Source organism: Venturia canescens, chromosome 2 (assembly GCF_019457755.1).
Source record: "Venturia canescens isolate UGA chromosome 2, ASM1945775v1, whole genome shotgun sequence".
NCBI classification, from domain to species: Eukaryota; Metazoa; Arthropoda; class Insecta; order Hymenoptera; family Ichneumonidae; genus Venturia; species Venturia canescens.
The window spans coordinates 13025887-13046651 of NC_057422.1; the positions used below are offsets into that span (position 1 = coordinate 13025887).

A 20765-nucleotide genomic window follows, 5' to 3' on the forward strand; every position below is an offset into this window, starting at 1 on the left:
ACGTATATAAACTATGCGTAAAAAAAATCGTCCATTTTATTCACCCCTATTCATCGATAAATATTTGTTACAATAATTGACAGAGCAAAAAACTAATTTTTCTGAACGTGCAAAACTGAATTTTCCTATATTCAGAGATAAGTTTGCTGATAATTATTCATAAAATGGATTTGCAAAAATTTGGGTATATTAAAAAAATAATATATTATTTTATGATTTAATTAGTAGTGGGAAGAATTGGAAAATGAAATTCAAATCTTGTCAAATTCATAGGATAATTATTGAGTGAAAAAAAAAACTGTCAGATATTTTCCTTGGAACGCAGATGTTCCCTGTAGAAAAATACACATTGAGTGTACGCATGTAGTTTCAAAATTCATAGTTCCATTTTTTTTATTTTAAATACGAATTGTTGAATGTTGCAACGTGCATTAGAGATGATTTACAGCAGTCTTTCAATCGTGTAAGTTTAATCGAAACTAATAATGATGTAACATAACATATATATTTATGAATTTGTATATCATCATGGTGTTTCAGGTTGAATGATGAATAATTTAAACTGGGAAAATTGAAAATTTCAGTAGCATTTTTTATCAAATTTTCTTGCAATACCTCAATAATTTTTTCAGTTTTTTCATTCAGTACTGATTATTTTCCATCATTGCACACACTTTTCGAACAATCAGAAATGGAGCTTTGAATTCACTTTCATAGACATACGGGATCGAAGAAAAATGATTTTCTATCCTCAAGCACAAATGCTGAGTAGTTTTGAAATTTATTTCCATTTCACTAAGTAGGAAGAAACCACAAATCGCTTTTTATAGGTACTTTAATTGTTTATAGAATCGATTCTGCACGTTTTTGCTCCATTTTGAACCGTTCAGATCACAATTCACGAAAAGATTCAATTTATTAACTTGGGTGATAGACGACTCCGTCAAAAGGTCATTCTACAAAAACGGTATTTAATCCAAATTTGATTTTAAATTTGTGTTTAAATTATTAAGCATTAAACCCAAAACATCTTGCATATATTTATGTTTATGTACATGTAACCGGCGTATTTAATTAAGTGCTTCACTAGACCGCGTACTCTACGTATATCACACACGTAACACATTCTCAAGAGACGGTCGCAACGATTTCGTCCCATTTTGGTAACAACGATAATTTTTTGTAACGCATTTTATAATACAAACGTTTTTGGATGAATACTTATTTTCATTGATTTTATTATTATTATTATTATTATTTTATGTCACTCCTCCCTCGACAATTTTCGTACCTATATGTACAAACTTTTTCGAGTAATTCGAGGAATTTTGATCAACTAACAACGTTTAGCCCGAGACACGACTGTGTACGAGCAATTTGTTTATCTTTATATAAATTAAAATGTAATTTTTGCTCCCAAATTTGTGTCGATAAATGCCAAGATTTATCGAGCATTCGAAAGATCACGCTCGTTTAAAAATAATGAATCAAATAATTATGACGAACGACTCTTACGATGGAAAATTTTTTAGTCTCTCGACTCCACAGGCCATCTTATAATCAATACTTTGGATCACTTAACTCGATCTCTTTCTCTACTAATGTGTAAGAATGTGGTGGAAGGATTATTGAAAAAAAGCAGCGTTTAAATGTATTTTTCCTTTCGATCGAACATAGTCGTAATAGTCTTTCTCTTACGAAATGTACAGCGCGGACATAATATGAAAAATGAACAAGAAATATGATTTTTCTACTTCACAGATCGTTTCGCTACGACGCATTCGTCATTCCTCATACCGCCGGCGGATCGAGAAATCCTTTTTTCAATCAATTTCAATCACACGAATAATATCGTGGCCAAAAAAAATAAATCATAATTATAACAAAATGATCGAATCACTGGTTCGTATGATAAAAATACTCCGTGCATAAAATGTGATGATTTAGTCAATGGTTCGAATGGCAACCAGCACTGGAGAGGCAAGAAAAAAAAACTAATGAATGGCATTTGTTTCGTCGACAAAATATTTGTTACAATTAAACTTACAATGAATTCCAAAATTTTTGGAGTTTCACTATGAAATATTTACACCTTAATACGGTTATATTTATTTTCTAGATTTTCTAGTGCATTAAAATTAATAAGACACGCGGAACGTATCCGTAAAGGAAGATCTTAACTGGATTGGATCGTGAAGAATTGAACGAGACTTTCGAGATATATACTTTTGTCCCTTTACCTTTTCCCTCTAGCATATTTAATGGTTTTCGCATCGATTAGTCGTTCGTAAAGGTAGACATTACATAATCGTTTGCTCGATAAGCTATTTAGAAGATGCGCGAGGTTGTACTTGTTCAGTTTGATCGCGGACACGTTGTGTGATAATTGATGTAACACGCAGCTTGGTGCTCGTAGTTATTGGAAACTTGGACGAAAAAAAGAAAGAAATTCGGTTGTTATTCTTTGTATTCTGGGAATATGAGCAAAAATATATATCAACTTCGTTTCTTTCTGTTTTTCGTAAGCTCTGTACATCACGCGTATGAAATATATATGTAAATATATATTTATATAAGTGTGTTTTTGTGTATATAATTTCACATCGTATCATCAAAAAATTGCATCGATTTATCGAAGCATCAATTTATCGAAAAATAATACTATGCTTTCGTTCAGTTTAAAAAAATTATTATTATGAATTCTATTAAATACAGCTTCGTGATAAAAGCCGCACGTTCCAACCAACGATTACGCCACTTGTCTCTGCATCTTTCTATTTTTACAATTTTCTTTTCTATAAACGTTCGTAAAAACTTATTTTCTTACATCAACAAACTGGGTCATGGAGTTCTCGTATTACCTCACCCTGCTATATTCGTTGAGCCTTTTCCTCAGTTATCCTCTTGCTCGACAGATATTCACTCGTTTTATGAAAAATAACAAATACATTCGTATCGACACAAAAATTATATAAGAAACAACCGATATTCTTCGAGCTTTAGAATTCAAGATTGTTGCCACATCTTATGATTTCCTGCAGCTGAATCGCTTGACTCAACTCACGCTCAGCCTGTGCTCGTCGATAAAGAACCGGACAATCCAAGGATCCGCAATCGGCCGCGTCTCCTTGCCCAACGCATGATTGACAAATCTGTAGAAAAAATCAAATCTTTAGGTTTGTTTTGAACGAAATAAAAAAGGAATATTCATCTTTTATCTCACGCTCAATAGTAAATATTGGAGGATAACAGAGAATTCACCATTTTATGAAAAATAAGAAATAGTCAGACTGACACTGTTTTTTTTTTCATCTTAAACATCGAAAACCTCCGAAATAGAAAAAATAATCGTACTTACTGCGGTCACGTGATTATTGGTGCGATCCAGCCATCTGAGTTTTTCATGGATCGCGACTAGAGTATCCGCAGGACGTTTGAGACATTTTGTGCAGATGCCTTTGTTCGACGGTAGGCCACAAGCGACGCAAACGATCGTACCGAAGTATTGGAAAATTGTAAGTTTCTGTTTGTCACTTGGCTGACCAACTGGATTATCGAGAATTTGTCTATGGGGCATTTCTTTGTACCTGTTGAATAAAAAAGTAATTTCAATAGTTTTATAATGGTCTGTGATATTGTAAAGGGAAACGAGAAAAACACGAACGATGAAAAAACTGAATTTTTTATTAAACTCACCATTCATGGACATCGACGCCCATGAGATTGAGACATCGATTGAGCGGAGGAATGATGACTCGGGTCACATAGTAAATGGCATTTGGTCTCAAGCCAGGATCACGCATTAATTCCCAAGGGCTTCGTACGCAATGAATGAGAGCTTGATTGGGCGCTCCAGCAACGATGACATAACGAACGCGTTCGCTCGTTCGAGGCACGGCACGTGGATCTTTCCGCATGAGACGACGAGTAAGTTCGAGCGTTGGTACACACGCTTTCGCCTTGTAACCCTTCAAGCCTCTGAACTCCTTCGCGAATGTTAAATCTTGAATGGAAACTTTGCCGCGCAAAACTTTGTCCAATTGTCTCGTTACGTATTTCTTAACGAGACTCACGTCCTTGGTTTCAAACAGTATTCTCAAGGTTTTTTCAAGTATCTACGAATATTTGAAACACCATTTCAGTACAATTAAAACGATTCCCTTTAATAGACGAGCATAGAACAGTTTCAAGAACGTAGACAAACTTTTTGACTTGTTAAAATCTGAAAATTTTTGAATATATGAAAATAAAATTCTACACTTTTATTACTTGTCTAAACATTTCTGGAATTGATTAATCTACTATTACATAATTTCTAGCAAATCCTTCCGTTTCTGAAGAAAAAACTGATGAAAATCTTTGAATGTACAGAATAGTTCCGTAGATTAATTATTTTTTTGAGGATTTTCTGGTATAATCTCGAAATTTTGGTCGGATTAGGGAACATAACTGCGAACTATGCACTGCTTTTTGTTTTCTGGAAATGTATTCACCTTTGAAACTGCTGGGCATCCGTCTCTCCGCACTGTTTCGATGCCCTTCGCCAAATAAGTTGGAGTTTTTTGGTCCGGCGTCTCGTACATGAATCCGCAATATCGTTTTTTCGTCTGAAAAACACAAGAAATGGATTTTAGATCGTTGACTAGATATTCGAAGTAAAAATCGCCGCCACAGTGACGTAAGGGAATATAATTAATAAATCATTGTTAACATTCCAATTTGTATTTTGATGGGCACGAAGATGTTTCAAATTTGAAATTTACCTGCAGGATTGCAGGATATAATACTTTTTCGAATTTGAGCTTTATCGGTGGAGGATTGGAGGCAGTTACAGCGTCGGCAATTTCATTGCCAATGACAAAGGCTTCGTCTTTCGATTTTCCGGGGACGAGAATGAAAAGCGAATCCGTATCGCCGTAAACGACACGGGCTCCCCATTTTGGTGTCGCTTCGACAAGTTTTATCGCACGTTCAAGAGTTTCTTTGGATTTGCTTATGACACTGTCCCCCACCTACAATAAAATAAAGGAAATTCATTAGATTCCTTGATCATATTGCAAACGAAATATAACAGAGAATGCTTTTTTCATACCTCGATGCACGGCATCCTTCCACTGAAATTCGCCGCGGTGTACCCATAGGTCACATTTGCAAGAAACTTTAGACCCATTTGTCTGGAGTGTAGGGCTCGCTGGAGAGTTTTGTCATTCTTATCATGATCCTTCATTGCTTTTTTCACCATAAAACGAGTCTCCAGAATTTCAGTCAACATTCTCGGCAATATCCCCAGGCGGACTTCCGGTTTGACGAAGGCCACGCCACAGGGCGCATAATTTACTTTGCCGTGGAGTTTCTGGGCTGTTTTCTTTGGTACGCGGAGAGTGTAAGCTCCAAATTCGAAAGGCTGTGGTCTGGAAATCATTAAAATCGCATCAATTAATGAAAATTTGTATTATCCAATATTTGTTCCACCGTTTAAATATTACACTTTTTCAATACACATTTATAATACTAATTAAGTATTTACAACGTCAATCCACACTCATTTAGCGACATTTGTATCGGATGAAAACGTAAAATCTATTTTTTTCATATGCATACAATTTCTCAACTTACTGTCCAATGTGTTCAATTCGACCGAGGCAAGTAGAGAAACATATATTGTATGCAATAATAATACTCGGATACAAGCTTTGAAAGTCGAGAACGATAAGAGGATCGCTGTACAGCATGGATTCCGGCTCCAAAATAAGTGGCAAAGCTTCCATAGCTCTCATGGATGCGCGTTGTTGGGCCGAGGGTGAAACAGCGATGTAATTCAAAGGTTTTGCCAATCTGAGCATCACCGATTCAACGCGAAACTGAGAGCCACGTGAAAAAACTTCGAAAAACTGAATTCCAAAGAGACGCGCTAATTCACTGGTGCGTCCAATCATGTCCAGCTGATCGAGCATGCGAAGAACTCCCAATACGCGAATACCGTAATGTTCGACGACGCGCCACCGAGAAGGACGAGGGTGGTTTTCGAGATTCCACCAATCCGTGAGAACTTTGAACGAAGGGCATGGAATTCGTTCGTTTAGAACGTGGTGCATTACGTTCTCAAAAGTGTAACTCAGAAGAGCTGTAACAAACGCAATTTGGTAAAGATAACGTTGAAGACTTCTGGAAATAAAAAAGATTGAGAAACACGACCAGACTTATGAGCGACTGATTGAAAAGTTACCTGCTTCGCGTCGCATTAACCTCCATATATCGAGAACTATGCGACCGGGTAATTTGACTTCGGCGAGTTTCTCGATATCAGGAGCCTCATATTCCCACTTGTATTGGGTCGCAGGAATTCTCGAGACCCTTTTGAGAAGATTCATTCCTAAGGACGAAGCTCGTTGAAAAACGTAGCCCCAGGATAGCACCTCAATTTCCCATCCTATGAGGATCTCAGGATCAGTCCGCGTTATCAATGTGACGAGAGCGTTCAGCAGAGCTTCTTCATTGTTGACGAAAGAAATTTTCCAGGGCACATTCGACGCGTAAGAATAATACATTTTTCTTGTGGCTCTTTCGGAATCAGCGACGACTAGAGCGCCTGGAAAAGGTCAGTAATGGCAGGGTTTAAACATATGATAAATGCAGGATGATCATGATATCAAATTGATTTTTTATATATTTTAAGATTACTTACCGTGTTCGAGTGGCTTAATGCTCGATTCGGGCGGTACGTCGTTTTGCACTGAATAAAATATCGCGGCTATTGGGTCGTGTTGAGCATCGGGTAACAAATCTCCTCGCGTAACAACGTGAACTTCTAGGCACATTATCGTCAAATACTGGTACTGTAAAAAGAAAAAAGAATATTAGTTCAGCATCGTTTTTGATGATCGTCAACTGTGATTTGATTTGAGAAATCGGTTACCCTTCAAAAAACTTAGAAACATACCCTGATTAAAGCTTTGGCTTTCTGCAGATTTTCATTGGTAACATTGCTCCTGGTAGAATCGGAAAGAAACTCAATTTGTCCGCACGAAATGCCCAAGTGTCTGGAGGTTTCTTGATCGCGAAATAAACGTGATTTTTGAAGTACGTTCAACAGGGACGGATCCGGAGCGCTATTGCTTGAATTTGTTGAAGATTCTTTAATCGAATTTTCCAATACTTGTGAACCTGTTCCAGGATCTTTTGCACAACTTTTCAACAAATCTCTTTGCGCCGACTTGCTTACTAAGGTCGTATTGCCGGTTTTTTCAAGATCTTCAGAAACGAGTGTTCTTTCTGGCGATGGTTGGGGCGAAGCTACGAAATTTCCAGTGGATTGTCTTCGCCCCTGAATTTCACTGACTGTTTGCTTTTCTGCCTCGATTTTCGGCTTCTCATTTGTCGCCTTTTTTTTATTCAAATAATCTCGCGCTCTCAACCAATCTTTGACTTGTTTTTGGGAGGGTGGGTGCGCTAGTGGAGTTATGTGAATTTTCCCATTGCTCGCCAAGGCCACTTTGACAGTCGATTCTTTCGTTCTAGCCAGTGAAGGATGAAACTCGTTGAGCCACATTTTTCGCCAACGTCCGATTCCCGTAACCTCTTCGAGGGAAGATACGAACTGGGGTAAAAATTCTACACCTTTTCCTGGGACTCTGAGGATCTTGTGGGCCAATTCTTTCTGCTTTGGCACATCCACCGATTCACTAAAAAAAGGCTCTTGATTACGAAATTTTTTTATACCGTATTGTTCCATCGTTTCTACCACTCTCTCCCGACTGGGCGGTTTGAATTTGGGTATAATTATTATTTTTTTGTTGAATTCATCCCTCTCCCCTTCCAAACACATAAAAGACGTTGCGTCTTCTTGACTTTTTTGTGTTTCGATAAACTGCGTGAAAGTCACATTGCAAACGTCATCGTCGTTTTCATTCTCGTCGCTGTTGAATTGTGTTTCGGTCTCATGAAGTGCTGAACGATCGGAATTATCGGAGCTTCGCGAGGGTCCTGGCACGGCCTCCATCGTTGTGATCCTCTCCTCTCTTTTCAATCTCACAGGAACGTCGATCGAGCTTCCGTTGTCCGTCATTTCCTTCGAAGCTTCTACGTCCTTAGAAATTATTCGCGGTTCTGTTCGTTCTTCTTCCTGCACTTTTTTCGCTGATAATTCATCGATGCACTCATTCGAATCCTGGTCCAGAAATGAGAGTTTCTTCCTTACATCTTTACCAATTTCAAGTAACATTCCCGAACGTTGAAGTCTCGGTGAAAGGTGGCTCATCTCATCATTTATTTGTCCAATGGATCGTCTGCGGAATGTGGTTAAATACGTAAAGGATATTCCTACTTTGTTTTTATATTATTTCTTAGAATTCGGTTAAGGCAAAGAATTTTCATTGTTTTTCTTTCTTAATTTTTTAAAATTCGGTCTAATCGCTGAAGATTCTTTTATTTTCTTTCTTCAATTGTTTTTATCGTAAAAATTCGAAGGTGACGAATTTTTAAATTGCTTTTATGAATATAGGCTTATTCGTTTTTTTCCGTATGAGACTCACATCTCGTCCAACTCACCGACCGCCTTTGATCCCACCTTACCCACGCTCGCACGCTCGTCTCCTGAAAGCCGCGTGTCATTTTAATGTTTTTCTTTTGCACGCTCGTCTGTTTGGTTTTTCGGGTTTTTCAAAAATACATTCATGATTCCCCTGCAAGCTGGTATTCCGATCACCGAGATACAAAGGGCGGAATCTCACCTAATTCGCACAGCGATGATTTGACACTGTTAATCCTCCCCCGCAGCATGGTGTCGTGCAGACGAGAGTTTTTTCGACTGGGTGTCGTGTCCGAGGAGGATGCTTTGACCTCGTCATCCAGTTTCCCCGAACAGGATTGTTTCGGTTCGAGTTTATCTTTACGTACCTTGGGAGATGTGACAATTATTTTCAGAGGTGAATAATTTGCTGGATTACGACCGGGAGTCTTCAACGTACTTGTCCTGTGTGGCGAATTGAAAGATCCTTTTTTTGGTGTTTCGCTATGAAGCTTGCTACCAAGAACTTGTCGCTTCGGGCTCAAGACTTCCACCTCCATTTCCAATTTTCTCTTTAACGGTGTTTTTACAACGGTTTCGCCCTTGGATACACTTTTTTTCGATGAACTGTACGTGCAAACGCGTTTTTCCTCCCTCGCGATCGTTACGTCTGGATCTTCTTCTTCTTCGCTCGAAGATAAATCCGCTGCCCCGTCGTACGCTGGCACTCGAAATTCTTCTCCGTCTGCTTCCGCCTCCTCTACGAATATTCTTTCAGCTTTCGAGCTCATTTTTAGAAATTTCTTTTCTTTCGGATTGTAAACGATTCCATAAAGTTTCAACGATTTTCGAGTCAATCTCTTCAGTCGAATCACTGGCTTCTTCAATTGAATTTTCGTGTGACTATTTGACGTAATTTCACTTTGCTGGCTCAATTTTGAGTCGTGGCAATCATCCCATTTTCTCGCATGTTTCAAGACTAATTTTACCGCCTGCAAGACTTTTTGTTCAGGTTCCGAGTCTACCGGTTCAACATTTCTAGAGACTCTGTTTACGTCTTTTTTACGACATGCCAACCTTCCGTACAAACTTGTCACATTCAGTCCATCACTCAAATTGCGTTTTGTCGGAACTAATGAACAATTGGTTTCGGATTTCTTGTAATATTTTTTGACACGAATAACAAAAGTTGCATCGTCCGACGATGACTCCGTAGTCAGCCGAGATTCAGTGCTTCTAATGGAGTCTTCGTCAAAATGTACTCTTTTCCTAGACCTCCCTTGTATCTTCCTCGGCCTTCCTGGTCCTCTTTTCCTTTTTTCTTGAGTCTTTCCTTCGAGACCTTTTGCTTGTTTCATGTTTGTGTGCGCCTTCTTCGATTTTTTTTGTATCTCTACCTCCGACGTAGTTTTAACGACTTTCAGTGAGATTTTATTCGTGGCCGTTTGTGCTGAAGATATTTTGTGCGAATTTGTATGGAGAATTTTGGTCGAACGATGTCTCCGAGGAGTTGAAATTTCTAATTCGCTCTGTGATTTGTTTGATGTTTGACTCATCGAAGATTTCGATTCTAAGGGTTCTTCCGTAAACTCCCATTGATTACTGTCCAGTGAATTTTTCCCAGGAGTATCCTTAAGTCTTGTGTGCTTCCTCCTAACGCCTATTTTTCCTCTTTCAGATCTCGTTAAATCTGGTAAATTACTTTTCGACGATTGAACGTTATCTTCGGCCACCAATCGCTCGTCCAAAGTTCCTATCCGAGATCCCACCGATGCAGGTGAACTTATTTCGGCTGATGGTTTTTGTGCGACGTTTTTGGTTTCATTCCTCGGACGACCTCTTTTTCTAACGGGCGGATTGTTGAGGCTGTTTATTTTTTCTCGTGATAAATCGAGCTTAGTCAACAACGGAATTTTGGTCATGACGTTAACATTTTTTCCAACGTTTTGTTTGGTTCTATTGTTTTGGGTAAATTCCTTCTTGATTTTTTGATCAGGTTCTTCCACCGCTTCTGGCTCTATGCGAGATTCCTCATTCTTATCCAAGACGAAAACATTTTTCAATTTATCGTTCAAAGAACCTGTCGCCTGCGGAGGAACCACTGATGGAGTTAAGCCTTGATTCATATTCCTCCGAAACCGTTTCGGAGAAATTGAATTTTCAGACTCTACTTGTGTCTCCGAAATTTTCAGCGGTAAATCTACTGGCTGGACCTCTATTTCCGGTGGCATGTTTTCAACAACTTTTTTCTCCATTGGTTTGGAAGATTTTAAATCATCCACAGTTTCATGGACGTTTATTCGCGACATCTTTCTTGCAGGGTTATCGAAAGTCGGGGCTGTATTTTCATCCGTTATTTTCAACATTTCCTGGCAATTCGTTTGCAATATTTTTCTTCTTGATTCTCCTCGCTTTGTTTTTACCGGTGCTGAATTCCCGTCCATTAACGTTTGTTCCGCCAAAATAAGATCCTGAGAAACTCGAGTTTTTGATTCCTGGACGGGAGATATTGCCTCAGGCCGCGTTGGCGCTTCGGTGATTTTTCTTACATTTTCTGCTTTTTCTTCTTCCGAATCTGAGGGTTGAAAATCAATTTATAGAATTTCGAATAAATTAGTTATGCATAATAATGAATAATTTGATATAAAATTAAATTACCTGTGGTTGCTACAGTTTTTGGCATTTCTTCTTTCACAGCCTCGGTCGGAATTGTCGTTGAACTTTCCTCCTGACACAGTTTCAACGTCATTTCCGCACAAATTCGCACACTTCGTCTTTCCGGTATTCTCGTGTTTTTGGCAATTCTTCTTCTCCGTTTTCGGATTTGCTTTTCCACACTGTCTAACGTTTCCGGGTCTGTGAAATTATCAACGTCTGACGTATAAGAACTCATTGGTTCGACGGATGATTCAGAAATTTCCTCCGATTCGTTCCCCGTGGATGACTCGTCATCTAATTTTTCTTTTCCTTCAATTTTGAACAACTTCTCGTTCGACTCATCTCGTTCATTGACTTTGGTCGACTGTTCTCTCAATTTTTCTGAACCATGATTATCCGAGCGTTGTTCCTTTAATTTTTCTTTCTCTGTTGCAGTATTTTTCTGTTGGAGTAGCAATAAGTTTGGTGAGAGACAACTAATTTTTGCCAAATCAACGTTTACTTTGATCGAAAAAGGTCGATATTCCTTTCGTTCTTGTGGAATTTTTGACTCACGATTTTCCCTTTCCGGAGTAGCTACAACATCATTTTTATTTATGTCGACTGAAATGTTTTTCGTATTTTCTTGGATGCCGTTGTTTTCCGAACGAACGTTAAATTCAACATTTTCACATTTTTCATCTGTTTTTTCGACTTTTGAATCCGGTTGCTCATCCGAACGCTTGCATTCTCTGACAATTATTTTTTCAGTGCTTCGACGATGTTCGTCTCCGCTTTCGGTCGATGGAAATTGCACGACTGTGGCTGAAGTTTGATTTTTCTCCGCAGTTCCTCGTAATTCCTTTTCCTTTTCAACTTTTCTAAAAGACTCCGTAGAATTGCTGATCATCGATGATCGTGTTCCTATTGTTGCAATGTTGGCAACTTCCAAGCCATTTTCGGTGGTCGCTGAACGTTCACTTTTCTCTTCAAATGCTGATAAAAATAGTTCGTTCTCTTCAGCAAGTTTATTTTCAAAAGTGCTTTCCAATTCCCGACTTACTTTGGGACTTTCCGAAAATTTTGTTATCACCAAGGTTTCAGACGGTCGAATATCCAGTTGGAACCTTTGCGAAAAATGTTTACCGCTATTCTTCAGCAAAGGCCCCGATACAGACAAAACTGACGACTTATTGCGACGTTCTGAACTTCTCGGAAGTTTTCGACCTTCTCCGCAAGTTTTTGTATGTTGATTCGCCACTGCGTTGTCCGAAGGGTTCGTTCCCTTTGTGGTCAACGATCGCAGCTGACGCCCTGCATTAGTTTTTCGCTGAAACTCTTGATCATTTTGAGCGGGAATCCGATTTTCCTTTTTAGGTTCTATAGTTTTCAACATTTTTTCACACTCCTCGATAACAGTTGACTCGTCTTTCAGCTTCACCGGATTCAAGGAAAGATTTTTATTTTTAACATCTGTCGGAAGCGGTTCATTTTTTTCCATATTTTCTGGGAAATTGATATTTCGGTCGGTATCAGTTGAACTTTCCTTTTCGTTTGCTTGCAAAACTTCCCGTTCAGTTCCGAGATCATTAGCAGCTTGCGCTGTCGAATGGTGCACGGGACTGTTCAATTCTCTATTTGTTTCTGAAATTTTGTGTGATTCAACCGCAGGAAGCGGAGTTATCGAAATTGGTTTTTCATAAGAATTCTCAAACGTTCCAGCAGAAATGATTTCCAAAGATTCTCCGGACTTTTCGTGAGAAAGATTATTGAAGAAACTTTCAACAGTTTCAGAAGAAACGTTTATTGGAGGATTTGGAGATTTTTCACGAGTTATTGAAATTGGTGAATTCTCACTTGTAACAGAAGTGACTTGTTCCAAATAATTTTCAACTGTGTTCGGAACGTTTTCAATTCGAGTAATTTTTGAAGTATTCCCCGGAGTATTTTGGTTCTTTGGATCTCCGCTTTTCGGATGTACAGTCAATTCGTTCTCGATTAATGGGCTGATTGACAAGACGATTTGCGAGTCACGAAGGTGTTTGGAAGAGGACGACACTTTTTCGCCGTTGAAATAATCTTCGGTAGCAGTTTTCTCGGAGCTCGCATTCAAAATTGATTCAGTCGATGAATTTTCATGGTTGGCTAGGTCGTGTGTATCAGCATGAGGGATCCTGGTCTCGTAATCGTGAAATAGATGTTGTGAAGATTCGGACATGTCGTTGGTTTCATCGAGATTGGAAATGGAGCTGCTCGAGGTGAGGCTTTGAACGTCGTAAACGTCCAAGTCGCGTGGATCGACGCTCAATTCGCTGATAGTTTCGACGTCGCGAGGAATGGAATAATCAAGCAAGTTGTCATCGAAATCGTCGTTCGTTCTTTTCGATAAACGTTTGTCGGTTGAATTGGAATCTTCCTCGAATAAGCACGTTGGAATTTCGTTGGACACGGCGTCGATGCTGTAATCTTTGCCAGCGAAGAAATTCGCCTCTTTTATAGCGTTTTCGTAGCGATCGGTATCGTAAACCGATTTTTCAGGACCGTTTGAAAATTCCGTGACGTCCTGAGTCCCGTTGATCACGGAGTCGACGCTCGCCTCGTTGTCAAAAATGTCGGCAGGTGGATCGCAGTACTCGATTATTGAAGTTGTGCCATCGAAGTTCCTAACGTTTTCAAGCGATCCGCTTGAAGCCTGAGTTTTTTCAAACATGTCAGTACTGCTGTCGGTCACAGTTTCGAACGAGGGCGCATCTGAAAGAACAGGATTTTCTTTTTCTTTTAAAATTGCTTCGGGTGCTGTATCGTTCGGATCAGGAGGCTCACGGTTCAAAATTTCTGGGCTCGATTCATCCGAGACTCGATCAGAAACAACCTTTTTCTCCTCCCGCGGATACGTTTTGATCGTAAACTTCCTTTCGACTGTATCACCATTTTTTTCATTTATCCTTTTTCGTAACAGCAATTTTATTTTTGTGCGCATGCTGCTTGGTTTTGCGCTCTGCAACATTGAGGAGAGCGCTGCTGTTTCTGGTGATATGGACGGATCGCAAACCCCGCGAGGTTCTCTGTCTCTTTCCGGTTCTTCGGGGATTTCGGTTATCGATGAAGTATATGAATGTTTGGAAACTGAATTTTTCCTACGACGTCTTCGACCCGACTTCTTCTTTGGTATTATCGGTGACGTCAGATCCGACTCGAGGTTTCTGTTTTGGCTTTTTTCCTGTGAAATTTCCACGTTTTGCTTCGTTGAAACAAAACCGTTTATTTGAGCCTTTCTGAACGCATTGTTTGTGGAATTTTTTGGAGTTTCTTGCGCGGGCTCTTCGACTTTTGCTAATGCCTCAGTGTCTTGTGAGTCCTTGGGCTTACCGAGTTTGTTCTTTTTCGATCGACGCCGTTTTACAGGCATTTCTTTGGGGATTCCTGGTATCCCCGGAAGTTTCGGTTCCTTTCTTACTTTCGGTTTTGCTTTCTTCTCGGTTTCATCCTCACTTTCAATGAACTTTTTGGCAATTCTTCGACGTTGTCTGGCCAAATTTTCAACGATTGGACGTCTTCGAGTGTTATAGGTGCCACGTTTAAGTCGATTGAGCTCGTCGTATTCACCGGTGTGTTGCAAATTGTTCGAGGAGCAATCTTCCGGCACTGCATTGTTCAATTTTGTTTCAGTGGTGCTCGTTGACGATCCAATGTTCGCAGGCTCCTCGGAAGGAGGCTTGTTACTCGTTAAGAGAGCAAGTTCTCGTTTCCTGCGCCTTCTTTTCGGTTTTTCATTTGGTACATCGACGTTTTGCTTTTCCGTTGGAATTGCTACCGGTAACGATACATTTTCTGGACTTTCTTTCTTTTCGCTCAAATTTTCCTGAGGGAAATTCTCCGGTGAAACCTTTTCAGCTACGATCTCTGCGCTTTCTTTGTCGACGACAATCTCGTGGCTTTCCGCGGCATCAATAATTTCGTCGTTGGCTCTTTGCTCAACTTTTTTAAGTGGAACTACCGGAAGTTTGCAAACTTGGCTCGTACACACGGTTTCAGTTGAATCAAATTTAGCACGAGTTCCAGTACCTCTTCGGCTTTGCTTATTATGAATAATCCACAGTTCGTCGCTCGTGAATACGTGACTTTGAATAGTTTTGTTGAATTGCGAAATGACGCAGTGCCGGTGACGACGATCTTCGTCGTCAGGAAGATTATCTGAACGTTTTGAACAGTAGAAGGAAGTTCCGATGTTTATTGATTCATCGTTATCGATACAATCGATGCTCAAAGCGCCCTCCACACTTTGAATATGATTTAGGGAGGTTCCATTGCAGTCGCCGAGAGAAGATACAACGAAGCTCTCAGTGAGGCTATAAGCTGGTACTTCGCTCGTTATCTCAGCCGATCGATCATCCGAGCTTATGACCGGCTGAGTATCCGTAGCGATATTATCCGTTCCGGGTGTTGTAGGTAAATTTTCGCTCGAATCTTCATTTAAGAATTGAGAAGTTTTGGGAACAGTCAGTAATGAACACAGTTGTTCGGAATCGTTACCAATAACAATTCTTGTTTGCTCCGTAGTGTTTTCTTCCATGCCAGAAATTAACGTAATGACGTTACTAGGATTTTCGGATACGGAATGTTGGGAAGATTGTTGAAGGGAGCATGGAGGATCGTTGGAAACGATAAATGGTATTTTTTCCGTGTTGTTTTCACGAAATACCTGACTAGTTACGTTGTTGGAACGGAATCGAGGAACGCTGCGACGTTTCATCGATCGAGGACCGGCGAGTAGTTTTCGATTTTTCCTCCTCGTTCGTCCGTCTTCCGATTTGTCGATGATTTGTAAATTTTGTAATTCGGCCCACGTCGCGACGACGTTACAGTTGTAATCGGCCGTATCATTAGCGAGTCTCGTTTGTTCCTTGCAACTCGAAGGCTCGCAGTCGTCGATTACATCGTTTGTTTTGGGGTGTGGAAGTTCATGGAAATGGCGCTTTTGTACATTCGGCGCTACGTTTTCTGAAGACGAGGAACTGTCTGGGCTGCCGATCGCGGTGCATTCGTAACGCGAATGCGAGGAAACTTCGCTGGCTTTATCGATAGTGCCAAATTGCCTTTCCGTGAAAGTCGAAGCTTCGTCGAGGTCGTTGTTGATCCGAGGAAGATCGGGTAAAAGTGCATTGCCCAACAAACTGACGTATTGATCGTGTAATTCCGTCACATCAGATTTATCGACTTCGGCGCTCTCAGTGAAACAAGGATCGCCGTTTAGTACCGTTTCCAAAATAATATTTTGCACGTTGCTTATTTCCCCTATCGATTCAGCCTTTTCGGAGTCTTCTCTCGACATCAATATATCGATTTCCATGGAGGATTGCATGTCCGCTAGATCGGGTATCAAATCGTTCCCCATTTCGAGCATACGATCGAAAGGTTCGTAGCCAACTACGCAATAGTGTCCGACACACATGTCCGCGATCTCTGAGCACGTTTCCTCGGGTAAAACTTCTTGCTGAGCAGAAGAATTCTGAAATGACTCCGTATTTTTAGCAATTTCCAAAGGACTCGTTATATTCGGTGTTAAACTCATTTGCGTGTTTTCCTTCGCAGCGTCGTTGACTCTTGAAGCTGTCCGTGGATCTGTTGCTTCCCTCGAACAATTAAAATCTGACAAACGATCTAACTCTTTGGCATTGTTCGTGTTTTCCTCTTTGTCCTCATCACCCGAACGCAAAAGATTCGGTGACACGTCACCGGCTCCGTCGTATTGTGGCAATCGATGCTGCAAATCATTAGCCTCCCCAACGTCGTCCATGGATTTTGGCGAACATGAAGGAGTCTCCTCCCAGGGCGATAAGAATGGACTAACGATCAGTGCGTTAGTCTCGTTTTTTTCAATCCCCGAATTTCTCACTCCTTGCTTCTCACTCACATTCTCGAAAGAACTTAAAGAATCCAAATCCAAAGACGTTAAATTCAAATCTTCAATGTCTTCGTCCTCATCCTCGTCTTCTTTTTCGATTTTATCACTTTCATCCAATAGAACCGACCTCTGAGAACCTAGCAAACTGTCCGAGTCCACAATCTCACAGTTCTCCTCATTTTCTCCGGCTAATTGAGCTAGAAGATCGACCAATGGCATATCGTCCACTCCCACTGAAACGAATTTAAGTTTTTGTCCATTTTTATCATAAATGAATACATACATTTGACAAGGTTATTTTTATTTAAGGAATAAACAATTTTTCTCACGAATACTGTGCTCCTGCGTTAAAATTTGACTCCCCGGCATCATCGAGACATCTATAAAACTTGGATTTTCTAACGAATCTTCGATCTGATCTCTACTCATCCTTTCGATCCTCTCTACCGACACGTTCGGGACCCACGAAGCATTCAATAAATTCTCTCCATCGCGAACTTCTGCTGCATACGCCACCGAACGATCCGGAGTTGTTGACAATGTACTATCGTCACTCTTAAAAAGTACAATTTTCAAATAGTTTATCAATATTGCCACTTTGGAGTAAAAATATTTTTAGAAAATTGGCTTTTTTGACTTCTTTAGGTGAATGAAAGCTGTTACACTTGATTTGAAAGGTTAATTTGGTTAGTATTGATTTTTCACCTGTGATATCATTAATAGTCTACGGACGAGTCTCTGGTCTTGATAAATATCATTGTCAGTAGGATGGAACGGTGGCCTGGCTGGACTTTTGGGATTGACGAGTTGAGAATCTCCACCCTGGAAGCCCGCTTGGGCTCTTCGGGTACGTTCTTCATCCCAAATAGCCGCAAGACCGGGATTCAATTCGAGATTTTTGTCGATTTCGAGCCTGTTCAGTATGTCCGAGGCATGTGCGTCAATCTCAAGCTCACAAGTACTCTGTCGCTCAATTTCCATCGGTAAATAAATAATTTCACTATTTTCCGAAGACACGCTTTGACCGGAAGACGCCAAGACACCCAGAGTTTGCGTCACTCGACGATGCTTCACTGATCGCAAATTCACAAAGCTCATCCCATAAATATTGTAGTCCATCATGAATTGGAGAATGTAATTAATGTGGGCCTCGTGCGGCTGAAGACTTTGGTTCAACACTGATCCATTCTAAAATTATGACAATAACGGGTTTTGGAAAATATATATTTTTCCATTATCCAGCAGTTCTAAATTTGAAGAATTGATGAATCAATTGAAGGAAGGGCAATAAGAAAAAAAGTGATACAAAAAAATCCTGCACAGAATATTAAGATGCAATCGAATATAATGAAAGTCAATTTTTGAATTTACGTGGCAAAATGAAAAAACTATAACCAACCTGCAGCAAATCAGCGGCTCGTTTTATCATTGCTGGATTATAAAAATATATTTTAAAAAACTGGTGTTCCTTTTTGTGGTAACCATAAAATGGACTGGAAAAAGATAAAAATATTTCAGAAGAGATTCATCATTTTTTTTCACAGTAACAAAGTTTTACTATAGAAGGACATACGTTCCAGACACTCTTTGTATGGAATAAACATGTTGCACATTCGACGTTGCTGAACCCAGCGAAACATTTATGGCAGCATCCAAAGACGCCGCCAAGCGGTAGGCTAAGATCTGGGGATCTTCCTCCCCTGTGTAGGGGACAAAAAGATATGGAAATACACCATGAACGTGTAAACACGTTTTTTCACCTGAAAATTACATATTCCATTTGAATTTTTTGTTACTAGAACTGTAATATTTTCTATGATCTTCTATCTTACACTAGGATCTTTTTATTTTTAAAAATATTGATCATCTCAAAAAATGTTGGTTGAATTTTTCTCTAAAATAAATCATTAATAATGAATAGAAAAGAGCAAAATAAAGGAATTACCATCCATTGTGGTACCAAATATTCTGATAACTGGAACATGTTTGATTTCAGAACCACGAAATTCTGAAAAAGACGGATCCAGCTGAGGCAATGGTTGAGCCTGATAGCTGTCCGCGGTTACCAATCTCACAGAAACCATTGGACCTTGATTCTGTTGAAAATACAGATCAAACGATTTTGCCATTAGGAAAAAAAAATGTTTTTTTTTAATTTCACATAATCGTTTTGAACAGCATCAAATTATTTATGATTCGATAATTCCACCGATATTTTACGACTTTAAATTCGAATAATTCTCTGTAAAGGTCGATTTAAAAAATCTGTCAAACGACCGATACGATTACTGTAGATAGATTAGAATGTAGGGTTTCGAATCATAACATACATATGTACAAAATTTTTACGTATGCAAAGCCCAAGAAATCATTTAGCGTACGTGACGACCTTCTATTCGTTCTGTTTACAAGTAGCCACATTTTGGGTATTCTTTTTTCTATCAGCGTTTCGAATGCAGTGTCTACTTGCGATTTTTTTTTCATGCTACATATTATCTGAAGAGCACTCGGAGACTATGAATATCAGTCAGGTGGTTAGAGGAAAAATTTGATCGGACATCGGAATCACGGTAACGAATAATGAAATTATCATTTTTCTTTTCGTCATATACCGCACACATGGGTCGCAGAAATAAAGGAGAGGGACAAATATATTTGTAGGATATATGACATCGACGCCTGTGTGCGTCGATCTTAACCAGCAACCTATCAAAAACTGTGTATCTACTGCAGCTTCGCGAAAAAAAAAAAAAAAAAAAATGAGGCCCAAAGTTTCACGGTCACCTTCCTCAACAACGCTACGTAAAAATGTCACTAGCACGGGGTTCACACGTTCGTTTTCCGTAATAATGACAAATGTGTACAAACTCCGTGGAATGTTTGATCGAAATATTTTCGGATGACGAATGCAACGAAAGATGATAGCGCATGACAGCAAAACACTTGGGAAGCGATATTAATTCGATTAGAACACATTTAATTGTAAAAATAAATAAACAAAAATGACCGTGCTATCACGGATCAGTTGAACGCTGGGTCAAAAAATATTGTGGGCGGGAGAAATGGGGGGGGGGGATGGTATTGGCTAATTAAACCGTTCGATGGAATCATAATTGCATTATAATTATCGAAGAATACTCACGCCCTTGTGTATACTCGTCAGTTCATTTACTTCGTAGTACAAACGTTTTCTCGTATTTGAAATCACACTTGTACATTTCGTTGCTTCTTATCTTTTCCATCACAGACGCGATTTTAAAACAGATTGCGTTATTTTATATTCTTCCTAAGCACTCGAGATCACAAATTATTACTTTTTTCTCCGCACGATCAGCAGAAAAGATCCTGTAAAATCGTGCGATTAATTTTTTTCCTCACAAGTCCAAACGTGCGTGTGTGCGGGAGTGGGGAAAGAAAAACATTATCGCGCTCAGTTCGCACTCCCCTAGATTCGTAGAGATTCAACTGTGCACCTTATTATATTAATATAATGCGGAGTATTGGTCTCTCCGTGTTTTTCGCTTTTTGGTATTTATTTATCTTTTTTGCTGACACGATTTACTCAAGAGCTTTCTGTCGTGCGCGTTATTCCGACAAACCATACTATACGTACGAAACATTCTATACGTTCCTTTCTCCCCTCTCTGTCGCCGGTTCCCCCTCTCGTCATCCCGAGGTGTTTCTCACTTCGTCTTCCTTCTTCCCTTCTGAACCGAC

At 39.6% G+C, this 20765-nt stretch overlaps 1 protein-coding gene across 2 annotated transcripts; it reads right to left on the reverse strand.

Moving 5' to 3' along the window:
• Nucleotides 1-12: 12 nt before the first annotated feature.
• DNApol-zeta (DNA polymerase zeta catalytic subunit) lies at nucleotides 13-20670 on the reverse strand. Of its 2 annotated transcripts, XM_043410623.1 has the most exons (20): nucleotides 20191-20670; nucleotides 18994-19144; nucleotides 18622-18808; nucleotides 18448-18541; nucleotides 17754-18236; nucleotides 17378-17603; nucleotides 13967-17281; nucleotides 11165-13894; nucleotides 8730-11081; nucleotides 8532-8592; nucleotides 6941-8285; nucleotides 6686-6836; nucleotides 6227-6589; nucleotides 5617-6124; nucleotides 5093-5411; nucleotides 4764-5012; nucleotides 4494-4607; nucleotides 3697-4115; nucleotides 3359-3587; nucleotides 13-3152 (listed from the first exon to the last, which is right to left on the reverse strand). In XM_043410623.1, the coding sequence occupies exons 2-20, from the start codon at nucleotides 19130-19132 to the stop codon at nucleotides 3000-3002; spliced, it is 13437 nt and encodes a 4478-aa protein (XP_043266558.1). In that variant the 5' UTR covers nucleotides 19133-19144; nucleotides 20191-20670; the 3' UTR covers nucleotides 13-2999. The 2 variants fall into 2 exon arrangements, with proteins under 2 accessions (XP_043266558.1, XP_043266557.1); XM_043410622.1 differs by having other exon boundaries at nucleotides 11165-17281.
• Between the last annotated feature and the right edge of the window lie 95 nt (nucleotides 20671-20765).

Excerpts from the sequence above, each read along its gene's own strand:
- DNApol-zeta (XM_043410622.1), bottom strand. The coding sequence starts at position 19,132 with ATGGTTTCTGTGAGATTGGTAACCGCGGACAGCTATCAGGCTCAACCA. Across the intron at positions 18,542-18,621 it reads ATACAAAGAGTGTCTGGAAC|TCCATTTTATGGTTACCACA; the intron begins GTATGTCCTTCT and ends ATCTTTTTCCAG. Across the intron at positions 3,588-3,696 it reads GGCGTCGATGTCCATGAATG|GTACAAAGAAATGCCCCATA; the intron begins GTGAGTTTAATA and ends TTTATTCAACAG.